Source organism: Triticum aestivum, chromosome 7B (genome assembly GCF_018294505.1).
Source record: "Triticum aestivum cultivar Chinese Spring chromosome 7B, IWGSC CS RefSeq v2.1, whole genome shotgun sequence".
NCBI classification, from domain to species: domain Eukaryota; kingdom Viridiplantae; phylum Streptophyta; class Magnoliopsida; order Poales; family Poaceae; genus Triticum; species Triticum aestivum.
The window spans coordinates 540,060,009-540,086,264 of record NC_057813.1 but is presented as its reverse complement, the minus strand read 5'-3'; the positions used below and the strand labels follow the sequence as shown (position 1 = coordinate 540,086,264).

The window sequence follows — 26,256 nt, the reverse complement described above, 5'->3', positions numbered from 1 at the left end:
GGTCTGAAGCTTTCAGATCCGTGTGTGCTTTACAAATCTCTATGTCATCTCCTAGATGCAGCTACCACGTTCTATTTGGAGCTATTCCAAATAACTGTTCTACTTGGAGCTATTCTTAATTGTTGCTCCATTATACGTATCCGGTATCTCTACTCAGAGCTATCCGGATAGGTGTTAAGCTTGCATTGACGTAACCCTTTACGACGAACTCTTTTACCACCTCCATAATTGAGAAAATTCCTTAGTCCACTAGTTACTAAGGATAACTTTGACCGCTGTCCTGTGATCCATTCTTGGATCACTCTTGTACCCCTTGACTGACTCATGGTAAAGCACACTTCAGGTGCGGCACACAGCATAGCATACTGTAGAGCCTATGTCTTAAGCATAGGGGACGACCTTCGTTCCTTTCTCTCTATTCTGCCATGGTCGAGCTTTAAGTCTTAACTTCATACCTTACAACTCAGGCAAGAACTCCTTCTTTGACTGATCCATCTTGAACACCTTCAAGATCACGTCAAGGCATGTGCTCATTTGAAAGTACTATTAAGCGTTTTAATCTATCCTTATAGATCTTGATGCTCAATGCTCAAGCAGCTTAATCCAGGCTTTTCCATTGAAAAATACTTTCCAAATAACCCTTTATGCTTTCCAGAAATTCTACATCATTTCTGATCAACATGTATTCATCAGAAATTCTATAGTGCTCCCACTCACTTCTTTGGAAATGCAAGTTTCTCATAAACTTTGTATACACCCAAAATCTTTGATCATCATCAAAGCATACATTCCAACTCCGAGATGCTCACTCCAGTCCTCAGAAGGATTGCTGGAGCTTTGCATACTTATTAGCATATTTCAGGATAGACAAAACCTTCCGGTTGTATCACATACAACCTTTCCTCAAAAATCGTCGAGGAAACAATGTTTTGACATCCTATCTGCAAGATTTCATAAATAATGCAGTAATTGCTAATATAATTCCAACAGACTCTTAGCATCGCTACAAGTGAGAAAGTCTCATCGTAGTCAACTCCTTGAACTTGTCGAAAAACATCTCAACGACAAGTCGAGCTTTCTCAATGGTGACACTTACCATCATTGTCTGTCTTCCTTTCAAAATCCATATGTACCTAACAGCCTTACGACCATCAAGTAGTTCTTCCAAAGTCTACACTTTGTTTTCATACATGGATCCTCTCTCGGGTTTTATGGCCTTGAGCCATTTATCGGAATCCGGGCCCACCATCGCTTCTCCATAGCTCGTAGGTTCATTGTTGTCTAGCAACATGACTTCCAAGACAGGATTACGTACCACTCTGAAGTAGTACGCATCCTTGTCATCCTACGAGGTTTGGTAGTGACTTGATCCGAAGTTTCATGATCACTATCATAAGCTTCTACTTCAATTGGTGTAGGTGCCACAGGAACAACTTCCTGTGCCCTGCTACACACTGGTTGAAGTGATGGTTCAATAACCTCATCAAGTCTCCACCATCCTCCCACTCAATTCTTTCGAGAGAAACCTTTCCTCGAGAAAGGACCCAATTCAAGAAACAATTCATATTGCTTTCGGATCTGAATTAGGAGGTATACCCAACTGTTTTGGGTGTCCTATGAAGATGTACTTTATCCGCTTTGGGTTCGAGCTTAATCCTGAAACTTTTTCACATAAGCCTCGCAGCCCCAAACTTTTAAGAAACGACAACTTAGGTTTCTCTAAACCATAATTCATACGGTGTCATCTCATCGGAATTACGTGGTGCCCTATTTAAAGTGAATGTGGTTGTCTCTAATGCCTAACCCATGAACGATAGTGGTAATTCGATAAGAGACATCATGGTATGCATCATATCCAATAGGGTGCAACTATGATGTTCGGACACACCATCACACTATGGTGTTCTAGGCTGTATTAGTTGTGAAACAATTTCCACAATGTCTTAATTCCGTGCCAAACTTGTAATTCAGATATTCATCTCTATGATCATATCATAGATATTTTTATCCTCTTATCACGACGATCTTCCAACTTCACACTGAAATTACTTGAACCTTTCAATAATTCAGACTCGTGTTTCATCAAGTAAATATTCTCAACATCTACTCGAATCATCTGTGAAGTAAGAACATAATGATATTCACTACATGCCTCAGCACTCATTGGACTGCACACATCAAAATGTGTTACTTCCAACAAGTTGCTATCTTGTTCCATCTTACTGAAAATGAGGCTTTTCAGTCATCTTGCCCATGTGGTATGATTTGCATATCTCAAGTGATTCAAAATCAAGTGAGTCAAAACGGTCCATTTGCATGGAGTTTCTTCATGCATATACACCAATAGACATGGTTCGCATGTCTCAAACTTTTCAAAAACGAGTGAGCCCAAAGATCCATCAATATGGAGCTTCTTCATGCGTTTTATACCGATATGACTTACGTGGCAGTGCCACAAGTAGGTGGTACTATCATTACTATCTTTTGGCATGAACATGTGTATTACTACGATCGAGATTTAATAAACCATTCATTTTAGGTGTAAGACCATTGAAGGTATTATTCAAATAAACAGAGTAACCATTATTCTCCTTAAATGAATAACCGTATTGCGATAGACGTAATCCAATCATGTCTATGCTCAACGCAAACACCAAATAACAATTATTTAGGTTTAACACCAATCTCTTTGGTAGAGGGAGCGTGCGATGCTTGATCATATCAAGCTTGGAAAAACTTCCAACACATATCGTCAGCTCACCTTTAGCTAGTCTCCTTTTATTTCGTAGCTTTTTATTTCGAGTTACTAACACTTAGCAACTGAACCGGTATCTAATACCCTGGTGCTACTAGGAGTACTAGTAAAGTACACATTAACATAATGTATATCCAATATACTTCTATCGACCTTGCCAGCCTTCTCATCTACCAAGTATCTAGGGTAATGCTGCTCCAGTAGCTGTTCCCCTTATTACAGAAGCACTTAGTCTCGGGTTTGGGTTCAACCTTGGGTTTCTTCACTAGTGTAGCAGCCGATTTGCCGTTTCATGAAGTATCCCTTCTTGCCCTTGCCCTTCTTGAAACTAGTGGTTTCACCAACCATCAACAATTGATGCTCCTTCTTGATTTCTACTTTCGCGGTGTCAAACATCGCGAATACCTCAAGGATCATCATATCTATCCCTGATATGTTATAGTTCATCACGAAGCTCTAACAACTTGGTGGCAATGACTTTGGAGAACCATCACTGTCTTATCTGGAAGATCAACTCCCACTCGATTCAAATGATTGTTGTACTCAGACAATCTGAGCACAAGCTCAACAATTGAGCTTTTCTCCTTAGTTTGTAGGCTAAGAAAATCGTTGGAGGTCTCATACCTCTTGACGTGGGCACGAGCCTGAAATCCCAATTTCAGCCCTCGAAACATCTCGTATGTTCCGCGACATTTCGAAAAACGTCTTTGGTGCCTCAACTCTAAACCGTTTAACTGAACTATCACGTAGTTATCAAAACGTGTATGTCCGATGTTCACAACATCCACAGACGACGTTTGGGGTTCAGCATACTGAGCGGTGCATTAAGGACATAAGCTTTCTACTGTCCGCATAATCGCTACTATCAACTTTCAACTATATTTTCTCTAGGAACATATCTAAACAGTGGAACTATAGCGTGAGCTACGACATAATTTGCAAAATCCTTTTGACTATGTTCAGGATAATTAAGTTCATCTTATGAACTCCCACTCAGATAGACATCCCTCTAGTCATCTAAGTGATTACATGATCCAAGTCAAACTAGGCCGTGTCCGATCATCACGTGAGACGGACTAGTCATCATCGGTGAACATCTTCATGTTGATCGTATCTTCTATACGACTCATGCTCGACCTTTCGGTCTCCGTGTTCCGAGGCCATGTCTGTACATGCTAGGCTCGTCAAGTTAACCCTAAGTGTTTCGCGTGTGTTCCGAGGCCATGTCTGTACATGCTAGGCTCGTCAACACCCGTTGTATTTGAACGTCTGAATAAAACACCCGATCATCACGTGATGTTTTGAAACAGCGAACTGTCGCAACGGTGCACAGTTAGGGGAGAACACTTCTTGAAATTGTTGTAAGGGATCATCTTATTTACTACCGTCGTTCTAAGCAAATAAGATGCATAAACATGATAAACATCACATGCAATCAAATAGTGACATGATATGGCCATCATCACTTTGCTCCTTTTGATCTCCATCTTCGGGGCTCCATGATCATCATCGTCACCGGCATGACACCATGATCTCCACCATCATGATCTCCATCATCGTGTCTTCATGAAGTTGCCTCGCCAACTATTACTTCTACTACTATGGCTAACGGTTAGCAATAAAGTAAAGTAATTACATGACGTTTAAGTTGACACGCAGGTCACAAATAAATAAAGACAACTCCTATGGCTCCTGCCGGTTGTCATACTCATCGACATGCAAGTCGTGATTCCTATTACAAGAACATGATCAATCTCATACATCACATATATCATTCATCACATCCTTTTTGGCCATATCACATCACATAGCATACCCTGCAAAAACAAGTTAGACGTCCTCTAATTGTTGTTTGCATGTTTTACGTGGCTGCTATGGGTGTCTAGCAAGAACGTTTCTTACCTACGCATGAACCACAACGTGATATGCCAATTGCTATTTACCCTTCATAAGGACCCTTTTCATCGAATCCGATCCGACTAAAGTGGGAGAGACAGACACCCGCCAGCCACCTTATGCAACTAGTGCATGTTTGTCGGTGGAACCGGTCTCACGTAAGCGTACGTGTAAGGTTGGTCCGGGCCGCTTCATCCCACGATGCCGCCGAATCAAGATAAGACTAGTAACGGCAAGCATATTGAACAATATCGACGCCCACAACTACTTTGTGTTCTACTCGTGCAAAGAATCTACGCAATAGACCTAGCTCATGATGCCACTGTTGGGGAACGTAGCAGAAATTCAAAAATTTCCTACGTATCACCAAGATCTATCTATGGAGAGACCAGCAACGAGTAGAAAGGAGAGTGCATCTACATACCCTTGTAGATCGCTAAGCGGAAGCGTTCAAGTGAACGGGGTTGATGGAGTCGTACTCGTCGTGATTCAGATCACCGATGATCCTAGTGCCGAACGGACGGCACCTCCGCGTTCAACACACGTACAGCTCGACGATGTCTCCCACGCCTTGATCCAGCAAGGAGAGAGGGAGAGGTTGAGGAAGACTCCATCCAGCAGCAGCACAACGGCGTGGTGGTGATGGAGGAGCGTGGCAATCCTGCAGGGCTTCGCCAAGCACCTACGGGAGAGGAGGAGGTGTCACGGGAGGGAGGGAGGCGCCAAGGGCTCAGGTATGGATGCCCTCCCTCCCCTCCACTATATATAGGGGCAGGGGAGAGGGGGGAGGCGCAGCCTTGCCCCCTCCTCCAAGGAAGGGGTGCGGCTAAGGAGGGGGGAGGAGTCCATCCTCCCCAAGGCACCTCGGAGGTGCCTTCCCCCTTTAGGACTCTCCCCTTTTTCCTTTATCTTGGCGCATGGGCCTCTAGGGGCTGGTGCCCTTGGCCCATGTAGGCCAAGGCGCACCCCCTACAGCCCATGTGGCCCCCCGGGGCAGGTGGCCCCACCCGGTGGGCCCCCGGGACCCTTCCGGTGGTCCCGGTACAATACCGATGACCCCGAAACTTGTCCCGATGGCCGAAACAGGACTTCCTATATATAAATCTTTACCTCCGGACCATTCCGGAACTCCTCGTGACGTCCGGGATCTCATCCGGGACTCCGAACAACATTCGGTAACCACATACAAGCTTCCTTTATAACCCTAGCGTCATCGAACCTTAAGTGTGTAGACCCTACGGGTTCGGGAGACATGCAGACATGACCGAGATGTTCTCCGGTCAATAACCAACAGCGGGATCTGGATACCCATGTTGGCTCCCACATGTTCCACGATGATCTCATCGGATGAACCACGATGTCAAGGACTCAATCAATCCCGTATACAATTCCCTTTGTCTAGCGGTATGGTACTTGCCCGAGATTCGATCGTCGGTATACCGATACCTTGTTCAATCTCGTTACCGGCAAGTCTCTTTACTCGTTCCGTAACACATCATCCCGTGATCAACCCCTTGGTCACATTGTGCACATTATGATGATGTCCTACCGAGTGGGCCCAGAGATACCTCTCCGTTTACACGGAGTGACAAAATCCCAATCTCGATTCGTGCCAACCCAACAGACACTTTCAGAGATACCCGTAGTGTACCTTTATAGCCACCCAGTTACGTTGTGACGTTTGGCACACCCAAAGCACTCCTACGGTATCCGGGAGTTGCACAATCTCATGGTCTAAGGAAATGATACTTGACATTAGAAAAGCTTTAGCATACGAACTACATGATCTTGTGCTAGGCTTAGGATTGGGTCTTGTCCATCACATCATTCTCCTAATGATGTGATCCCGTTATCAACGACATCCAATGTCCATGGTCAGGAAACCGTAACCATCTATTGATTAACGAGCTAGTCAACTAGAGGCTTACTAGGGACATGGTGTTGTCTATGTATCCACACATGTATCTGAGTTTCCTATCAATACAATTCTAGCATGGATAATAAACGATTATCATGAACAAGGAAATATAATAATAATTAATTTATTATTGCCTCTAGGGCATATTTCCAACAGTTGTATGGTAGTTGGGAAGAAGCATACAATCGCCTCCCGCGGTTGTTGGGAGCGATTGCCCATAGGAACCCCGGCATGTACCATGTGGTCAAGGATGATGGTCATGGGGTGTTTCACCGTGCCTTCTGGAGTTTCGGACAATGCATCACGGCCTTTAAGCATTGCCGTCCGGTTTTGTCTATTGATGGTACATTCTTGACCGGCCGATACAAGGGCACAATCATGGTAGCAATGGCGCACTCCTCCAGTGACAATGTGTTGCCGGTGGCATTTGGTTTGGTGTCCTTCGAGCACCAAGACAACTGGGAGTGGTTCATGCGTCATGTTAGGGAAAATGTCATTGGTGATAGAGAAGTGTGCATTACATCAGACCGGCACCAAGGCATACTGAAAGCCATGGACATTGTTATTCCAGGACTTCCAAAGCTCCACCATCGATGGTGCATGAGGCATTTCGTGGCAAACTTTTACAGGGCATGTAAGAGCAAGGAGTTGTGCAAGGATCTAACCCATGTTTGCGTGGCCTTTAGCACCGGTGCGTTCACCATTCGCTATGACAAGCTCTAGGAAGCTGCAAACGAAGGAGGGAAAGATTTCTTAACAGAAAATTTTTCGGAGAAACACAAGTGGGCACGCGCTCATGACGAAGGAGGTTGGAGATATGGAGACATGACCAGTAACATGGTCGAATGTTTTAACAATGTTCTCAGAGGTGCCCGCCCATTGCCAGTGACTGCAATAGTGGAATATACTTTCTTCAAGCTTAATGAGTATTTTCTGATGCATTCAAAGGAAACCGTGAAGTGGATTGGTGAAAAAATGGAATATCCACCAAAGGTTGAAGAGTGGATGATGTTACAACAAAGCAAGTCCTCGGCACAGAAACTTAGGCTATTCAACACCTACGATTTGACATACCAAATCGACGAGCATGGTGGGACAACAAGAGATGGTATGTCATATGGTGGTCGTGCATTCGAGGTGCACCTTAAGAGACGGTGGTGTCAGTGCGAGAGGCCTAGTAAGTATCATTGGCCATGCTCTCATCTTTTGACGGCGGCGTCGTCAAGAAATATACATGTGTCTGATGGGACAACCGTGAGAATGCATGAGTTCGATCTTGAAGCTACTAGGTTGACATGGGCCCCTAGATTCCAACCCTTCCTAGACCCATCGCAGTGGCCTGACTATAATGGCCCGGAGCTTAGGCCCGATCCTTTGCTGAAGGTTGAGCCCAAGGGTAGAATCAGACAAAAACGGTTGAGAGGCGATATGGACAACCTAGCTGGATACACTGGCATGAACCAATTTGGTAGCGGGCACTTTATGGAGCCTCCGGACACTATCAATTGTGGTCAATGTGACAACCAGGGACACAATGTGAGAACATGCTCTAAGAAAAGGAAAACATCAAAGAAGGGCAATCCAACCACGAGTCAGGCAGGTGGTGGCAGAGGGGGTTCCGGTGGTCGTAGAGGGGGTTCCGGTGGTCATAGAGGTGGTTCCCGTGCTGCTAGAGGCCCTAGAGGAGGTGCTAGGAGTGGACAACGTGGTAGAGGTGGCGCTAATGGAGGCCCTAGAGGGGGTAGTAGTGGTGCTCGTAGAGGTGGTTCCGGTGGTGGTACAAGAGTACGGAGGACTGATAACGGGTCGGCGTTTGGTTATTTGCATAATCCAAATGGTTGACCAATTTTGAATGGTAAATATTTGTTCATTCTTTTCTTGTTTTCTTGTATTGTGTTTTTTTGCATTTAGTTTGTTCATGTAATTTTCTAACAATTCTTCTTCTCATAGGCATGGCTTCATCCGGTTCCACGACGAGGCCACGGTGCGCTGACCAAGAGGACATGCCGAACAAGTGGGAGGAGGCAAGGTTGGACAAGACAAAGGAGAAGGATGTGAAAACCCCTTCATGTTGGTGTGCAGATGAGTGCAAGGTGAAGGTCTCCACTGACCGGAAGAAGTCGTGGACGGAAGGAAGAAGATATTCTGTGTGTCCCAACTATGCACATGATCGCGCGCGTCCCACTAACGCCTATGACATCCCACCGGTATGTTAGAAAAGTAGGCTATTCTCCATTATGATTCATTTTATATTACTAACAAAAACTTGTTTTGTGTGTAGTCACCTCCTCCTCTTTGCAAGTACTTCACATGGATAGATCATGAAGTGCCAGAAGATGTCCAAAAAGACCAACTTCAAGATTGCCTTAGGAGACAGCGACGGTTTGAAGAATCCTTACAGAGAGCCGAGGACGAGGAACGTCGTGAGAGGGAGAGGAAGGAGCGGAAGAAGCGTGAGGAGGAGAGGGCGCGCAAAGAGAAGGCAGCTCGTCAAGAGGAGAGGGCAAGAAAGCTTGCGAGGGCTCGCGATGCACAAGAGGAGGATGAGGCACGCGACAAGAAGGGGAAATGGCCGCGTGTGACCCAATAAAGACTTGAATGTGCTATTTGAGGATTGTATCATGTATTTGTGATGAACTATGTCATGGACCTATTGTGCTATTTGATGGGAACTATGTAACGAACCTAAGTTATGCTATTTGATCGGAACTATGTAATGAACCTAAGTTATGCTATTTGATGGGAACTATGTAATGAACGTAACTTTCTTATTAGTTGTCCATGTGGTGAATTGTGCAACAAAATTGTCATATATCAGACGCCAGAAATGCTCTGGTCTGCCTAGATGTCAGAAATGCTCTGTACCACCACGGTCTCGCCAATTAGCACTTACGGTGGTGCCGGTCAAAGCTTCTCCATTGATTGGAAGGCCACTGATCATCGCCATGTCCTCCAAGGTCACGGTCATCTCTCCACATGACAAGTGGAACGAGTGTGTCTCTGGCCTCCAACGGTCAATAAGTGCGGTCATCGCCCCATGGTTGATCGACGGAGCGTGTCGCTTGAACTGAAGCACGAACGGGAGAAGGCCCAATCTCTCGAAGTATGGCTCATACCGCTCGTCGCACGGCCAGTCGTGGGCACTATGACCCCTCATGCGCATAGGTGTTAGTTCCTGCAAAATAGCATTGCATTATGGTTAGTGCCTAGCAAAACTGACAAGTAATAACCAAGAATTCAAATAGATTGAGTCTTACCCCGTTATTCTCAATGTCCCGCGCACGATGCTCTTTGTCGTACCCTTTATGAAGACCGTCGTACCACCGTTCCCCCGCCATCCTACAAATCAAGCATGAACAAATGAAACATACATAACACTATATAACATCCTACATATCATATATTTGGCATAACAACATCAACATAAATGCATATCTCAATGGCAACATAACAAAACTTGTTTATTTATATATGACAAAATCTGAATGCACGGGGCAACATATCTCAATGTCAAGATAACAAGACCAATTATCTATATATGACAAAATATCAATGGCAACATATTTCAATGGCAACACAACATAACAAAGTCTCAATATAACATCCTAATTATATGACCATATCTCAATGAGAATCAAGCATACAAAATACACAAATATGTTAGAATTTTATTTCAAGCAATCATCTATCTAAATCCATATACATAGCAACTAAAATTAAAATGCCCAACCCTATCACAAATGCCTTCTCTTCCCAATCCTACCATATAAACACATGCCAACTCTTCTAAAGTATACAACATACCTACATGACCAAGCCATGGGCTCCCCTTTCTCAAAAAAGTGCAAAGAATACGAATCCTAGGGTTCTAACAAGTATGAATTAATGCTGCCAAAATACAAGTTTTGAACCCAAAATAATCGGAGGATCTGGTGGAGAATACCTCAAGGAAGATGGGGAGGCTCAAATCCACACTTTTGATGAAGAGAATAAGCGATTTGGGGTTGATTTGGGTGAGAGGAGGAGAGAAGCGGAGCTTCTGTAGCCGCTGCCGCGAGGAGGAAGACGCCTCCTGCGTCTTGATGGGTTGGGCTGCACCCGAGCCGGCTCGGGCCGGTTTTCTGCTCTCCAGGGGTAAACGTCAAGGGCCATGGCGTTTAACCCTTTGCCACGTCGGACGGTCAAACTGGCTGACCAGGGAGGTGGGCCAGTGCCAAACGTCAGGGTCCGCGGCGTCTTTCGTGCAAGCAGAACGCTATTGATGTTGGCGTCTCGGTTTGGGTCAGATATGAAAAAAGTTTTAAAAGCGGGTCAAATCGTGCTAAAGTTTGATGGGTTAGAACAGTGAAAAAACCCTGTTTTTGTAGTGCGCGTGAGGAGGAGCTTGCTGCGTGACTCCAGTGCCACGCACAGTGTCTTTGCCACGCGCTGCGCTGCGTGAGGAAACGAATCAACGATTCCCCCGACCGCTCCTACTGTTCTTGGAAAGACTTTTTTTTTTTGAGATGTTCTTGGAAAGACTTTGATTTCGTAACGCTCGTTCCATCTCATCGCTGTCTCCGTCTATAACAAGTAACGATGCGTGCGTTGTTAGTGGAGGAAAACAAGAACAATGGCACAGGCCTAGCGCACACAGGGCAGGATTACTGGTAGAGTAGTAAAAACCAAGAAGAACAGAACATCTTGTAGCTGAATCTGCTGGCTGCTGACGAAGAGGACACTCCTGCGTACCGCTGCACCGGCGTGGCAGCGGCAGGGTGCAGTGTCGTGTAGCATGGGCACTGAGCGGTCCTTCCCTATCCCTTCGGCACGCCTGCACTGACCTGACCCTGTTCATGTCTTCATTCGTGCTCTCAAAATTGAATACAACATGCTAAACGTCAAATTCGGGCCTTAGGATGCCCGTGACGTTCTGGGGCCCATGCAAACAGTGACCGGGCACATCCTATTTGTCTGCATCCACAGGCGCGTCCCCGATATTCGAACCCCAAATCCAAGCAACATTCTTGTAGCTAAACACGACAAACACGCTTAATACAAACAAATAGACTAAATTCATCTGGTACATCAATATCGTAGTTTATCGCTAGACGGATCAAACTTCAACGGCGACTGCAAATTTATACTACAAATGACTAAAAACATAAATCAGGCATAGATAAAAATGGAGAAGGGTGGAGAAAATCACAATTTCCACATTGGCCCCTTCCCCTTGCGGTCGCTGGTGCGGCTGTGCCCTTCCGTATAGGCGTCGACGTGCGGTGGTGTATCTTCGTCGATGCTAGAGCTGGAGCCGTCCGTGACGTCCGATTCGTCGGAGCACATTTGGCCCGTCAGCCTCCAAGCAGGCGGTCCTGCTCGTTTGCATGCATGTAGGATCAAAAGTATGTTTAGAGGACGGGTATTAGACTACTTAACCAAATAAAAATATTTCATTTTCTCAATTTTAGTTGTGGACAGATTTTAGCAATTATGACAAGTCAAACAATCAACCTACACATGCAATTCTAAGAGTATAGCAACGGAAATTAAACATTGCATATGAAGGTAAAGGAAAGGGTTTGAAGAAGACAAACGCAATGGAGACACGAAGATTTTTGGCGTGGTTCCGATAGGTGGTGCCACTAGTAGAAAACGACCCATTTCGCCCGGTTCCAGAGGCCCTTTAGCCCCGATTCAGAACCGGGACTAAAGGGTTGGGACTAAAGCCCACAACTTTTAGCCCCGGTTAACTTATGAACCGTGATAGATGAGGCCCCACGTGGCCACTGCGGGGCGCCCAGTCAGGAGGATCTTTAGTCCCGGTTGGTAATACCAACCGGGACCAATAGGCCTCCACGCGTCAGCAGCTGGCAGGAGTTGGTTTTTTTTTGAAAGGGGGGGGGAGGGGTTTAGGGGGTTTGGAGGGTTAATTTAGAGGTTTCATATTGTGTTAGCTAGCTAATAGAGAAAAGTGACCTCTCTTTATCTCCGTTCTTGGTCGACGCTAGCTACTGTACGTATAGAGATAACTCAACACGCTAGCTAGTAAGCAAATGAAGAAACCATTAAGTACACAAGATCGTCATGAACATATACAGAGAGAAGTGACCTCTCTTTCTCCGAGAGATTGGTCGAACAACAAGTTTTCGTATATCTATCCGACACTACTAGCTACATATATACAATATAATATCTCTTACAAACCCTAACATCTAAGGTCTATATCAACTTCCACATGGTATTCTCAGGCTTTATGTATGACGTGGTCAAGAAAGAATCCTGCCAATTCCTCTTAAATAGCTCGTATGCGATCATGTGGTAGGAGTTCATCCCGCATTTGCCACATCTAATTTAAAGAAGTGTGTCAATACATATATATGAATGAAACTCAACACAAATGATGGTAATAAAATAAAATTGTGAATTCTTTTGTTTACGTGCATCATATTATTTTTCAGAGTAGCCCGCTTAGAGGTCGTCGAGTTGTAGATGAACTCGCAAACATAGTATCCACAAAAATCATTTCCGGCTTCCTGCCACAAGCACTTTACGATAAATAGAGTTCAATCAAACTGATAATTAAGCATGCTAAATGGTATTGATAAAACTAGCTAGAATCAATGGGAGATGCACGGAACTAGCTAGTTGTACTTACTTTCGCGTATGTAAATCGCAGCTCCGTCGGCAGTCCCGGCGTAATTACGGTGAACTCTTTCCAAACCCTGCTAGACAAAGAGAACAATTACTTGATATCAGGAAATGAACAAAGTTGCCGATATGGTGCGATAATGATCGATTGAACTTACTTCTAGAGCATATCAGTCATGTCCGCATACTCGTGGGGATCTTTTCGTCTCGAGTCTAAGACAGTTACTATTCCCCGTTCAAGCTTACTCTCTAGCAGAATAAAGTGGAATTTGCGCACGCATGCATAACTCATCAATTACATTACTATAATTAACCTCGAGTAAGGGAAACCGAATATGCACAAGACAATAACACTCACTTGATGTTGTAAGGAAAGAGTATTTTATCTTTGTTTTGATTTTTAAGCAACGATTGTAGTAAGTTGTCCTCGGTTTCTGCGACATTGTTTTTATCCGTCCATTCATGTATGATATTTGGGTTAATGAACCCAATGTCATAGATATCTGCTTTTCTGCATTCGACGATCTTCAACCTACATAATATAGTGATGATAATTATATATACATGCAATGAAAGAGCTGAGCTATATATAGAGACTTAATTCCAGAAGTAGTACTTATAGACAGTAGCAAGCCACGAGTGTTTTGTCGAGTGCCTTTTGATTGTATAACTGGAATAACTCGTCAAATTCAACAGACAACAGATCCATTCCAATGAGGTCATGCTGCTCTTTAACTCTCAGCGCCATAGTATCCTTCCCACACTATCTGCAGATTTGCATGTACCATTCATGCAATCTTCGCATCATCGTTGTTAGAGGCGGATGATCTGGTTTGATGAGAGGCTTCCCGTACTCATATTTGAAGGGGTCCGCCTCCATTGTTTCAAACTCTATATCATCGGTCAGGTAATCAGCAGGATTGGTACCGGGCACCATCCCCGAATGATTAGCAACGATATTGCTAGACACCTTGAGCGGGGGCACGTTTGCTTTGCCTGTTCGCCGAGCTGGGGAATTTTTTCCCACTTCTTCATTCTGCTAACCTTGGATCACTGCAAGTACTTCCCGACCGCTCTACTTCCTTATATGTCCTTTCAATAGTGCGCACATAGTTGGAATCCGACGGAGGCGGTGGTGGTTGCTTCAGGGCATCGATAGTCCACTTCACTTTCACCGGATCTACCGTTTCCTTCGGAGGTGGAGGTTTCCTTGCAAAAAAGTCCCTCACTTGGGCACGGCTGATGTACTCGTTTTTCTTGTCGGTCCTCTCATATGGTAACTTTTCCGGAGCCTTGAGAGATGGACCGTATTTGAATTACTTCCCTACTGCTTGTACTGCTAGTAGCCAGAGCAGCGACCTCTCTCTTCCGCCGTTGCTGACGCGGCGGAGTCCGCTGACACGTGGAGGAGGCAGAGTGCTCCGACACGCCAGAGGAGGCGGAGGAGGAGTCGCACTGCCCTCACGCACCGGAGGAGGCAGAGTGCTCGTCGGAGGAGGTGAAGAAGGAGCCAGAGTGCCCTGATCGCTCGCCGGAGGAGGAGGCAGAGTGCCCTGACTCATCGGAGGAGGATGCGTCCAGTTTGGAAGCTTGATGTACTCCTTCCTCCATAGACATGTACTCCATAAAGCAGCTCTCAGATGAATCACCCCTTCACCTGTAGGGTGGTCAAGCTCCAGCTCATGAAATCCCTCCATTATTTCATCCACTGTCACAACAGCATAGCCATGTGGAATCGTACGATAGTGAAAAGTTCCGTCAGCTAGAGGAGGTGCAACAGAGCCGAGAGCCGCCTTCAAAGTCAGGTTCTGGCATTTCGTTAAAAGCTCACAATGTTGAGTCTCCGTGATAGTATCCACGGGGTAGCGGGGAGCCATCAAATCAGGCTGGGCTAGCTCCATGGAAGCCACGCTGCTTCTCTGCTGAGATGGCGGGGTAGCTTCTGGGGTAGCTTCGAGCCGCTGAGATGGTTGGCTGGCAGCCGCAAGTTCCTCTAGCTTCGCTAATCTTGCTTTGACCATCTGCATTTTGCTCTGCTCCCCTTTCCTCTTCCTCTCTCGTTTTCTGTAACCGCCTGCGTCGGGAAACCCAACCACCCACAGAATGGAGCATGGTGTGCCTCGTGTTCGTCCAGGGTGCTCAGGATTCCCGAGGGCCTCAGTCAACTCGTCCTTCTCTCTGTCAGGAATGAACGTCCCTTGCCGCGCTGCGGCGATATAATCCGGAAGCTTCTTGACGGGTATTGCAAGTTGCTCGTTCGTCCAATGAAACTCCCCTATTTCTGGGTCCAAAGTTCCCCCAACCCCGAAGAACCAAGTCCTTGAACGGTCTAGCCAGTTCAATGTCGCTGGTTCGACCCCTTTAGCAACCAGGTCTTTCTCAGCTTTGTCCCACAACGGCCGGGCTTTGAGGTAGCCACCTGACCCCGTGTGATGGTGATACATCTTCTTTGCAGCATTTCTCTTGTTTGCCTCTAACATTTTCTTACCCTTCTCCGATGTCTTGTAGGCCACAAATGCGGGCCAGTGATCTCTTATCTAAACAAATCGGCCGGTGTATTCTGGAGTCTTCCCTTTGCCGACAATGTTTGTGTTCAACTCTTTCTTCCACCTCCTAAATAGATCTGGCATCTTCTTAAGAGCAAACGACTTGACCTTTGACTTTATAATTGGCTTATCCGGATCCTCCTCTGGCGGTAGGGTGAAATTTTCCTTCAGCGAGGTCCAATGATCAGCCTTCTGTCTATCTTTGACATAAGAAACTTTAGGGTCGTCGTCCTTAGCCAGCTTATTCCATTGCTGGATGCTGATCGGGATGGTGTCCCTAACAATATCTCCTCACTAAGCAACAATGCGTCCTTGGTCTACTTGGGTTCAATCGGTTGGCCATCGCCCGCGATTTCTATGATCGTGTACCTTTCATCCCGGTGCAACCTTTTCTTCGGGCCTCGTCTCGTTACGGAAGTTTGGCTCGATCCGTAGGGCTATAAAAGAAGAAAGAAGCGTTAATATATGTACATACCAAAACAATTAATGCATCGATTAGTCAGCACATGCTTAATTAATATATATACCTCGCCGGACTTTGCAACAGGTACCTCCTCCGTTCGGTTACCGGAGCCATCATCATGGTCTCCTAATTCCTACTCCATTGTTTGATCACCGGAGCCGTCATCCTCTCCTTCCTGACCATCGGTGTCGTTGAGAGATGAACATCACGTCTGTCGTGATTATGTCCCCCAACAACTCTTCTTGTTCTAAGTCTCTGTCCGCCATAGTTTCAAACATGAGAGATGGATATATTAGTGGCAAACATAGACCTAGCTAATATCACAACAAGGAATTATATTAGTGGCTTCGATGCTTCTATTGTTTGGGATGGCCTCGACAATGCTTCTAGGGTGTGGGGTGGACTCGACAACGCTCTTTTAACTTGGTAAATTTGGGTAGTCTCGATGCTTCTAGGGTTTGGGGTGACTCCGACAATGCTTTTCCAGTACCGGTTTGGCAAGAGGGGGTTTATCGATCGACGTCCCCCTCATGTTGAAGAGTTACCAGAGTTTTCTATGAACAAAAAAATACTACCTATATATCCACAATGCTTTTTTTTCTAGGGTTTGGGGTGGCCTCGATAACGCTTTTTCAGTCCCGGTTTGGGTGGACTCGAGAGTTGGTTGGGCGAGAGCGGGTTGATCGACGTCCCCCCTCATGTCAAAGTTACCGGAGTTTTCTTCTAGGGGTTTGGGTGGCCTCGAGAGTTTGTCGAGTAGGGGCGGGAGGGGTAGGAGATTGACAACACTTTTTTCTAGGGTTTGGGTGGCATCGAGAGTTGGTCGCCCGATATGTCCACCACGATATTGAAGAGTGACCAGAGTTTTCTATGAACAAAAAAAATCCACATGACAACATCTCATCTCATCTCATCTCCACAAAACATCTCATACATCTCATCTCATCTCTAGAAAAAATTCACACTAATTCACACTAACTCACTTTAACTCATTTAACTTTGTAAATATTGTATGAACAAAAAAATATTCAAAAAATACTACCTATCACATCTAAAAAAATTCTCCATATATATACATACTTCAATCCATCCATCCATCCATATATATACATACATACATACATAAAAATATATAGCATATATATACATTGTATGAACAAAAAATAAACAAAAAAATAGGGGGGGCGGCAGGCGACGACGGCTCACAACGAGGGCGATGAGGGCTCGGGGAGGAGGGATGGCAGGGCGGGGACGACGAGGAGCGAGAGCGGGCTCGGATAGGAGGGGCGGCAGGCGACGACGGCTCACAACGAGGGCGATGAGGGCTCGGGGAGGAGGGCTGGCGGGGCGGGGACGGCGAGGAGCGAGAGCGGGCTCGGGGACGACATCGGGGGCGGCGACGAGGAGCTAGCTCGGTGAGGAGGGCAAGGAGGTCCGGGGTAGGGGCGCGGCAATGGCGTCAGGGGCGGCGACGCCAACGCCAATGATGGGGCAGGGGCGACGACGGCGTCGGGGACAGCTATGGTGGGGGCGGCGGGCGGCGTCGATGTAGTCGGCGTCCTCGGGGGCAACTGCGAGAGATGGAAGTGAAAAATTACTAAGTGTTGCTTATATACCAGAGCCTTTGGTCCCAGTTTGTATCACCAACCGGGACCAATGCTGCCCTTTGGTCCCGGTTCGTAAGACCAACCAGGACCAAAGATCTCTTTTCAGCAGCCCAAAGGGCGGGAAGCAGAAACCTTTGGTCCTGGTTGGTGGCACAAACCGGGACCAATGCCCCCCTTTGGTCCCGGTTTGAGCCACCAACCGGGACCAAAGGTTGGTGCTGCCCGGGGCCAAATGTTTAGTCCCACCTCGCTAGCCGAGAGAGCTCGAGTGTGGTTTATAAGCGCTGTTGCGCCCACCCACTCGAGATCCTCTGAACTGCAGGCTTGCAGGCCTAATTTGACTCTTCTACCTATGGGCCTATTGGGCCCGCTGCGGGCCTGAATCCTGGCCCAACAAGCTGGTTGGGTTTCTAGTCGTATCCAGGGCATGGTGGCCGAGTAGGTGGCATTTTTTTAAAAAAATTCCTGATTTTTGTTTTGTTTTTTGCTTTATTTTTTTATTTTTTTATACTTACTGTTTTTCAGTGATTCTTTTTTGCTTTTAGGTCACAAAAATTATAAACTTTCTGTTAGTGCCATTAGTTTGCAAATGTGAATAGTTTAAATTAGTATTCTTTGAAATTTGTGTGAATCACAAGTTTCTAAATAACTTTACTATAAAAATAGATTTTTTAGTGATTCTTTTTCCCGCTATTTAATATTACTGTGTTTTATCATTTATTCAATTTAGTATTTTTTAGGTTATTTTAAATGTCTATCAAAAACAGATTTTGTTATTTTAGTTTGCTATTATAGCTTTTTAGTTGATTCTTTTTGCTATTGAAGAATAATATAGTTTTGTTTTAGTTGATCATAACATAATATTTTAATTGATTATTTTTAGTTCATTCTTTTTGCTATTAGAGTTTTGTAAAAGTTCTCTAGTTCATTCGTTTTGCTATTAGTTCATTCTTTGAGCTAAATGACCCTGAAATTGAAAAACACTATAAATGAACTCTAAAAAGGCTGAAAGTTGGCATGATATCATCATTTCACCCACATAGCATGTGCTAAAAAGTTGAGAGGGTTACGGAAAAAACTGGATGCACTTCGTGTGCAAAATGGACAATCTCTTTCGAAGTATCAGGGTTTCGGACGGAAACTCATTTGTTAGAAAGGGATTTCATTTTTTTGAACTTATTTGAACTCCAGACTTTTTGTGTGTTCAAAATGCACCATTCAAAGCCACATCATCAACTTTTAACCCTTTCTGACTTCATTTGCTATTTTTCATGCATTTACTGATTTTTTTAGCTAAATGACCCTGAAACTGAAAAGCACTACAAATGAACTCTGAAAAGGTTGAAAGTTGGCATGGTATCATCATTTCACCCACATAGCATGTGCTAAAAAGTTGAGAGCGTTACGAAAAAAACTGGATGCACTTCGTGTGCAAAACGAACAATCTCTTTCGAAGTATTAGGGTTTCGGACAAAACCTCATCTGTTATAAAGGGATTTCATCATGACATTAAAACCAAAGTACAGTAGTGATCAAATGTTATTACTGAAAAAATAAATACATAAGTTCATACATAGTTCTCATTGAACAACATATAGCTCTCTACAACATCTAATTAAACCATACATTGAAACTATGTAAAACATTTCAATGCAACAACATATGCGATCATAATCGCAACTAAGGTAACAATTGATCCAACGGCATAATGATACCAAGCCTCGGTATGAATGGCATATTTTTAATCTTTCTAATCTTCAAGTGCATTTTATCCATCTTGATCTTGTGATCATCGACGATATCAGCAACATGCAACTCCAATGCCATCTTCTCCTCCTCAATACTTTTCAGTTTTTTTCTTCAAGTAATCATTTTCTTTTTCAACTAAATTTAATCTCTCGACAAGAGGGTCAGTTGGAATTTCCGGTTCACATACCTCCTACGTAAAACATCTATGTCACATTGGTCGGCAGAATTGTCATAAACACTAAATGAAAGAAATAGTTATAAATGATAGTATATACCACATCCGAAACATAGACAGGACGAGGGCCGATGAGGGCGGATACCAAAACCATCACACTATATAATAACAAACAATAATAAAAGTAAGAAAATTATACAAGTAGCAATCTAAATCATACAAGTAAGAATTTATTTTCTTTTAGAAAGAAGATAAGAACAAGAGGCTCACCACGATGGTGCCGGCGACGAGATCGGCGCGGGCGATCGACGGGGGTGAGGACGTGGACGGGACAGGACGAACCGCCAAAACTAGACAAATCTTAAGGAAAGAGGAGTTTCGACAAGGAGCTTCGAGAGGAGAAAGCTTATAAAGTGTGGCTCGAACATTTCATCGAACACCTCATGTGCATAGGAGGTGAGCTAGAGCACCACAAAGCTGTCCCACGGCTGAAAAAAATAGAGCAGTGCACTGCTCTGCTCGCGGGCTGCGGGTATATATAGGCCTATATTTACTCCGGGTTCCAGAAACAAACCGGGACTAAAGGTTGTGGGTCAGGAGCGACGCCCATTGCCCCGGTTCGTGTCTGGAACCGGGACCAAAGGAGTTAGACGAACCGGGACCAATGGCCCCCGAGGCCCGGCCAGCCCCTTGGCATCATGAACCGGGACTAATGGTCCCATTGGTACCGGTTCATATGAGAACCGGGATTAATGCCCTCTTCAGGCTTGGACCAAAGCCCTGTTTTCTACTAGTGTGCTATCGTACGTCCACGTTGATGGAGACTTTAACCCATGAAGGGTAACGGTTGCACGAGTCTATAGAGGGCTCCACCCATGAAGGGTCCATGAATAAGCAACCTTGTCTATCCCACCATGGCCATCACTCATGAAGGACTTGCCTCACTTGGGTATATCTTCACGAAGTAGGCGATATCCTTGCACTTACAAACTTATTGGTTCAACTTCACATCTTGTCGGAGGCTCCCAAATGACACCTAACCAATCTAGGAGACACCACTCTTCAAAAGATAATAGGCGGTGTGTTGATGATGAACTCCTTGCTCTTGTGCTTCAAATGATAGTCTCCCCAACACTCAACTCTTTCTCACAGATTTGGCTATGGGGGAAGAAATTGAGTGGAAAGCAACTTGGGGAAGGCTAGAAATCAAGGTTCAAATGGTAGGAATGGAATCTCTTGATCTCAACACATGAATATGTGGTTCTCTCTCAGAAGATGAATGATGAAAGTGTAGGCACGTTCTGATGGCTCTCCCCTATTATGAAGAGGGGTTGGAGGGGTATATATAGCTGAGGGAGTCCTAGATTCGGGGGTCCTTAGGTGTCCGGCCTAGGAGTATGGGCCGGGCTGAATGGGCCGTACAAGATCAAGATGAAGATTATCCTCCGTGTCCGGATGTGACTTCTCCATACGTAAACATCAAGATTAGAGTCTAGGTGTTTCCTTCCTTGATGAACCGACCTTGTACAAACCCTAGGCCCCACTGGTGTGTATATAAACTGGAGGGGTTAGTCCGTAGAGGCTATCTTCATTACCATCATCGGAATACTCATAGGCTAGACATCTAGAGTTTAGCCATTACGATCTCGAGGTAGATCAACTCTTGTAATCTTCACACTCTTCGAATATAATCAAGCAGGAGTAGGGTTTTACCTCCTTTAAGAGGGCCAGAACCTGGGTAAACACTGTGTCCCCTGGTCCCCTGCTACCATTGATCCTTAGACGCATAGCATGGGCCCCTACCTGAGATCTTCCAGTTTTGACACCGACATTGGCGCTTTCATTGAGAGCTCTGCAATGCTGTCTACAAAAGCGATCTATGGCTCGCCTAGTCATCAACAACAATATCACTTCTGGAAGGTGCCCGGCCTTTGGGCAGTCCCTCCAGTTCGGCGGTTTCACCGTAGGAGCTTGCACGGCCGTCGAGCCCGCAACATCCCCGCGGCCGCCGAACACCGTCTTCACATCGGCCCCAAGTACTCTGAAAAGTTGGATCCGACAGATGTCTCATCTTTAAATGAACTGCTGGACCGCATCGCCGCCCTGGGGATCTCAACGGCCTATGATCGGATCGGGCTCAAGCTCGACCAGAGGCAAATTAATCACCCACCGATCACCCACCTCGTAGCGGTCATTGAGGAACCGGCCAAAGACACTTCCCTCCCTATATTAAAGACCAAGTATGTTCGGAACTCCGAATCCCCTGAGCCGGATACTCCTCCTTAGGATGGGACCTCACACCCTCTAGAATCTGGCTCAAGCATAGGATTGCAAGAGCCTTCGTGCCTCCTCGGACCCGAACCGGTCACCCGGATACCTTCCAAGCTCCAAACACAAATGTGGGACTCGATCTAAAATTTAAGACACCCACCCACCACAATCTACATTCTCCAAGCAACTCAGGTCCTCCAAATATATACGCTCTAATGTATGTGCGATAGCAGCCTCAGGAAACGGTCCACCACTTTTGGGCCAGATTCCTGCTTGTTAAAAATAGGATCGAAGACTGCCCGGACGATGATGTAGTTTCTGTTTTTCATCGTAACTGCACCGACGAGGGAATATTCAATGCCCTCGACCGTCACCACATACAGAGCTTTACGGAACTATCACAAGTAGTGCAAAAGTACTATGCGATGGAGAGCACATGGAGGGCCCAGAAAACTGAACTGGAGCCCACTGCCTTTAAGTAGTGTGCGGCTTGGACTAAACGGATACATCCTGGCGGGTCACCCGACCACCAGTCTATGGGCGGGAGAAAAAAACTCTTCACGGGACACAGGTCCGTTCTTGACGAACTGCTAGACAAGCCCTACCCGATACACGTCACTCCGCGCACAGTCCCAACCCATAGCCTCCGAGCATGCTGGGTACTCCGACAAGTAGCAAAAAGCAGAGAGGCCATCCTCACCACAACTCCAGAGAAATACTCTCCGGAGAAGGACAACTTTAACATCCTCACGGTCTTCGAGACCTTCTCTTCGAACAATCCGCGCAAACGGGCGCTCCACGACCTCGCCGAAGTCCACCAAGTTAACGCACTGAGCCCATGGAACGACACAACAATAACCTTTACGGCCGAAGATGAACCAAAGGCTCGGTTAGTCTGAGTACCTGCCGCCTTAGTACTAAACCCCATTGTTGATGGTTTTCAGCTCACTAAAGTGCTCATGGATGGTGGTAGCGGGCTTAACCTCATTTATGAGGACACACTCAATAAAATGCAGATGGACAGATCATGCATCGAGCAAAGCAATACCACCTTTTGAGGTATTATCCCCAGTCGAGAAGCACGATGCTTGGGGAAAATTAAACTGGATGTAGTATTCGACACGCCCGAAAACTATTGATTCGAAGAGTTGCTCTTTCATGTGGTCCCCTTCAATAGTGGGTATCACGCCATCCTCGGCCGGGACGCTTTCTCACGCTTCCAAGCTATACCCCATTACGGGTATATGAAACTCAAAATGCACGGACCTAATGGAATCATCACAATTTCGAGCAACCCGTACAAAGCCCTTCGTGCCGAAAACAAAACTGCATCATTGGCCCTCGAGGCGCTATCCGAAGCCCTAGCGGCGGAGGAATTAACCATCCTACAGTCCATGGTGGATAGGGACGATGTGATTCTCGATAAGAGATCCAAATCCGCCTCTTCCAAGCCAGCCGAGGAAATAGTCAAATTTCAAGTGCACCCGACGGACCTTAACAAAACAACATCTATCGGAGCACAGCTGGATCCGGCAGTGGACGCCACCCTACGCACATTCCTACGAGAGAATTGGGATATCTTTGCCTGGCACCCTTCAGACATGCTCGGCATCCCACGAAGACTAGTCGAACACAGTCTCAATGTAATCAAGGGATTCAAACCCATGAAGTAGACACTACGGCGATTCTCCGAACCCAAGCATCAAGCAATGGGAGAAGAACTAGCCAAGTTGTTTGAGGCTGGGTTTATTAGGGAAATTAAACATCCGGGTTGGTTAGACAACTTGGTTATGGTACCAAAGAAGGACAAATCCTGGCGCCTGTGAATCGATTTCAAGGACCTCAACAAGGCTTTCCCTAAAGACCCCATCCCATTGCCTCCCATCGACCAAATTATCGATGCAATAGCAGGCCATAACTCTTTGTGTTTCCTCGATGCCTATTACGGATACCATCAGATTATGATGGAGGAATTGGACCAGGCTGCAACCGCGTTCATCACCCCTTACGGTCCCTTCTACTTCAACACTATGCCCTTTGGGCTCAAAAATGCTTGGGCTACCTACCAGCGTATGATTCAAACTTGCCTGGAAAAACAAATCATAAAAACGGTCGAAGTATATGTGGACGACGTGGTCATCAAGACAAAGCACGTCGAGACACTGGTGGACGATATTCGCCTCACCTTCGACAACCTCCAAACATACGACATACGGCTTAATCCAAAAAAATGAGTATTCGGTGTTCCAGCCGGAAAATTGCTAGGGTTCATTGTTTCCCATAGAGGAATTGAAGCAAACCCAGCTAAGATCCAAGCTTTGTCACAATTTTTCATATCAATAGGCCTAAAGGAAGTCCAGAAACTAGCTGGATGCGTCGCGGCCTTAAGCCGCTTTATCTCTAAATTGGGAGAAAAAGCGCTACCACTCTAAAAGCTATTACGATGCACTGACAACTTTAAATGGATGGACACTGCCACAGCCGGGCTAGAAGAAATTAAAACCCTTCTTGCAAGCAACCCAATCCTAGCTGCACCAGGTGTTGGCAAGCCCATGTTGTTATATATTTGAGAAACTAACCAAGTAGTTAGTGCGGTGCTCGTCGTCGAACGAGGGGAAGAGGGACATAAATTCCCCACCCGAAAACCAGTCTATTATGTATCGGAGGTCCTTACACCTTGAAAATCCCGATACCCCACTATCATAAGATAGCCTACATAGTCTTCATGGCATCCCGTAAACTGCGACACTACTTTCAAGAGTGTTCGATCATAGTGGCATCTGAAGTACCACTCAATGACATTATCAATAACAGGGACGCCACTGGCCGCATAGCCAAATGGGCCATCGAGCTCTTACTATTCGAAATAGTATACAAGCCACGCCGGGCTATTAAATCCCAGGTGTTGGCCGACTTTGTCGCTGAATGGATGGAAGCCGAACTCCCTAAAGAGCATAGCTCATACTCCACTTGGATTATGTACTTCGACAACTCTAAAATGCTAGACGGACTAGGGGCTGGCGTCATACTAACATCCCCTACGGGTGACATGATCCTCTATGTACTACAAATTATGTATACGGACTCCAACAATGCAGCTGAATATGAGGCGCTGCTACATGGTCTTTGCATGGCTGTCTCCATGGGTATACACCGCCTGGAGGTGCACGATGATTCCAACCTTGCAATATCCCAGGTCAATGGAGAGTTCGACGTAAAGGACCCAAAAATGGCGGCATATAGAAACGCCATATTAAAAATATCAACTCGGTTCGAAGGACTCAAGTTTCATTACGTCGCTCGAGAAAGTAATCAGGCAGCCGACATCCTAGCTCGTATGGGCGCTAAGCACGACCCTGTGCCACCTAACACCTTTGTGAAAAGGCTCTTTAAGCCATCCGTAGTGTGGCAGGGGGAGAGCGGAGAAGGAAATACGGACCTAGTCACAGCCCCAGGTGCCGAACACAATGCAGACACCATCGGGGGTTGCTACCTCTTGAGCTTGCGTTGGTTTTCCCTTGAAGAGGAAAGGGTGATCCAGCAAAGTAGCGTAAGTATTTCCATTAGTTTTGAGAACCAAGGTATCAATCCAATAGGAGACGACGCACAAGTCACCGAATACCTGCACAAACAATCAAGAACTTTCAACCAACGTGATAAAGGGGTTGTCAATCCCTTCACGGTCACTCGCAAAAGTGAGATCTGATAGAGATAATAAAGTAAATATTTTTGGTGTTTTTGATTTATAGATTGGAAAGTAAAGATTGCAAAATAGTAGATCGGAAACTAGCAAGATGTAAACGAGATTCAATAATATGGAAAAGAGACCCAGGGGCCATAGGTTTCACTAGTGGCTCGTCTCAAGATAGCATATATTACGGTGGGTGAACAAATTACTGCTGAGCAATTGATAGAAAAGCGTATAATTATGATGACATCTAAGGCAACGATCATGAACATAGGCATCACATCCGTGTCAAGTAGACCGACTCCTGCCTGCATCTACTACTATTACTCCACACATCGACCGCTATCCAACATGCATCTAGAGTATTAAGTTCATAAAGAACGGAGTAACGCATTAAGCAAGATGACATGATGTAGAGGAATTAACTCAAGCAATATGATGAAAACCTCATCTTGTTATCCTCGATGGAAACAATACAATACATGCCTTGCTGCCCCTACTGTCACTGGGAAATGACACTACAAGATTGAACCCAAAGCTAAGCTCTTCTCCCATTGC

At 45.6% G+C, this 26,256-nt stretch overlaps 1 protein-coding gene across 1 annotated transcript; it reads right to left on the bottom strand.

Annotated features, from left to right (window-relative positions):
- Positions 1-9,334: 9,334 nt before the first annotated feature.
- LOC123163115 (protein MAIN-LIKE 1) lies at positions 9,335-10,804 on the bottom strand. Its single transcript, XM_044580872.1, has 3 exons — positions 10,513-10,804; positions 9,827-9,908; positions 9,335-9,744 (listed from the first exon to the last, which is right to left on the bottom strand). Exons 2-3 carry the CDS (start codon positions 9,905-9,907, stop codon positions 9,418-9,420), a joined length of 408 nt encoding a protein of 135 aa, XP_044436807.1. The 5' UTR covers position 9,908; positions 10,513-10,804; the 3' UTR covers positions 9,335-9,417.
- Positions 10,805-26,256: the final 15,452 nt, after the last annotated feature.

Bases quoted from the DNA above. Each gene is read 5' to 3' on its own strand.
- LOC123163115 (XM_044580872.1), bottom strand. From the start codon at position 9,907: ATGGCGGGGGAACGGTGGTACGACGGTCTTCATAAAGGGTACGACAAA. The intron at 9,745-9,826 runs GTAAGACTCAAT...GCTATTTTGCAG, and splicing joins GGGACATTGAGAATAACGGG to GAACTAACACCTATGCGCAT.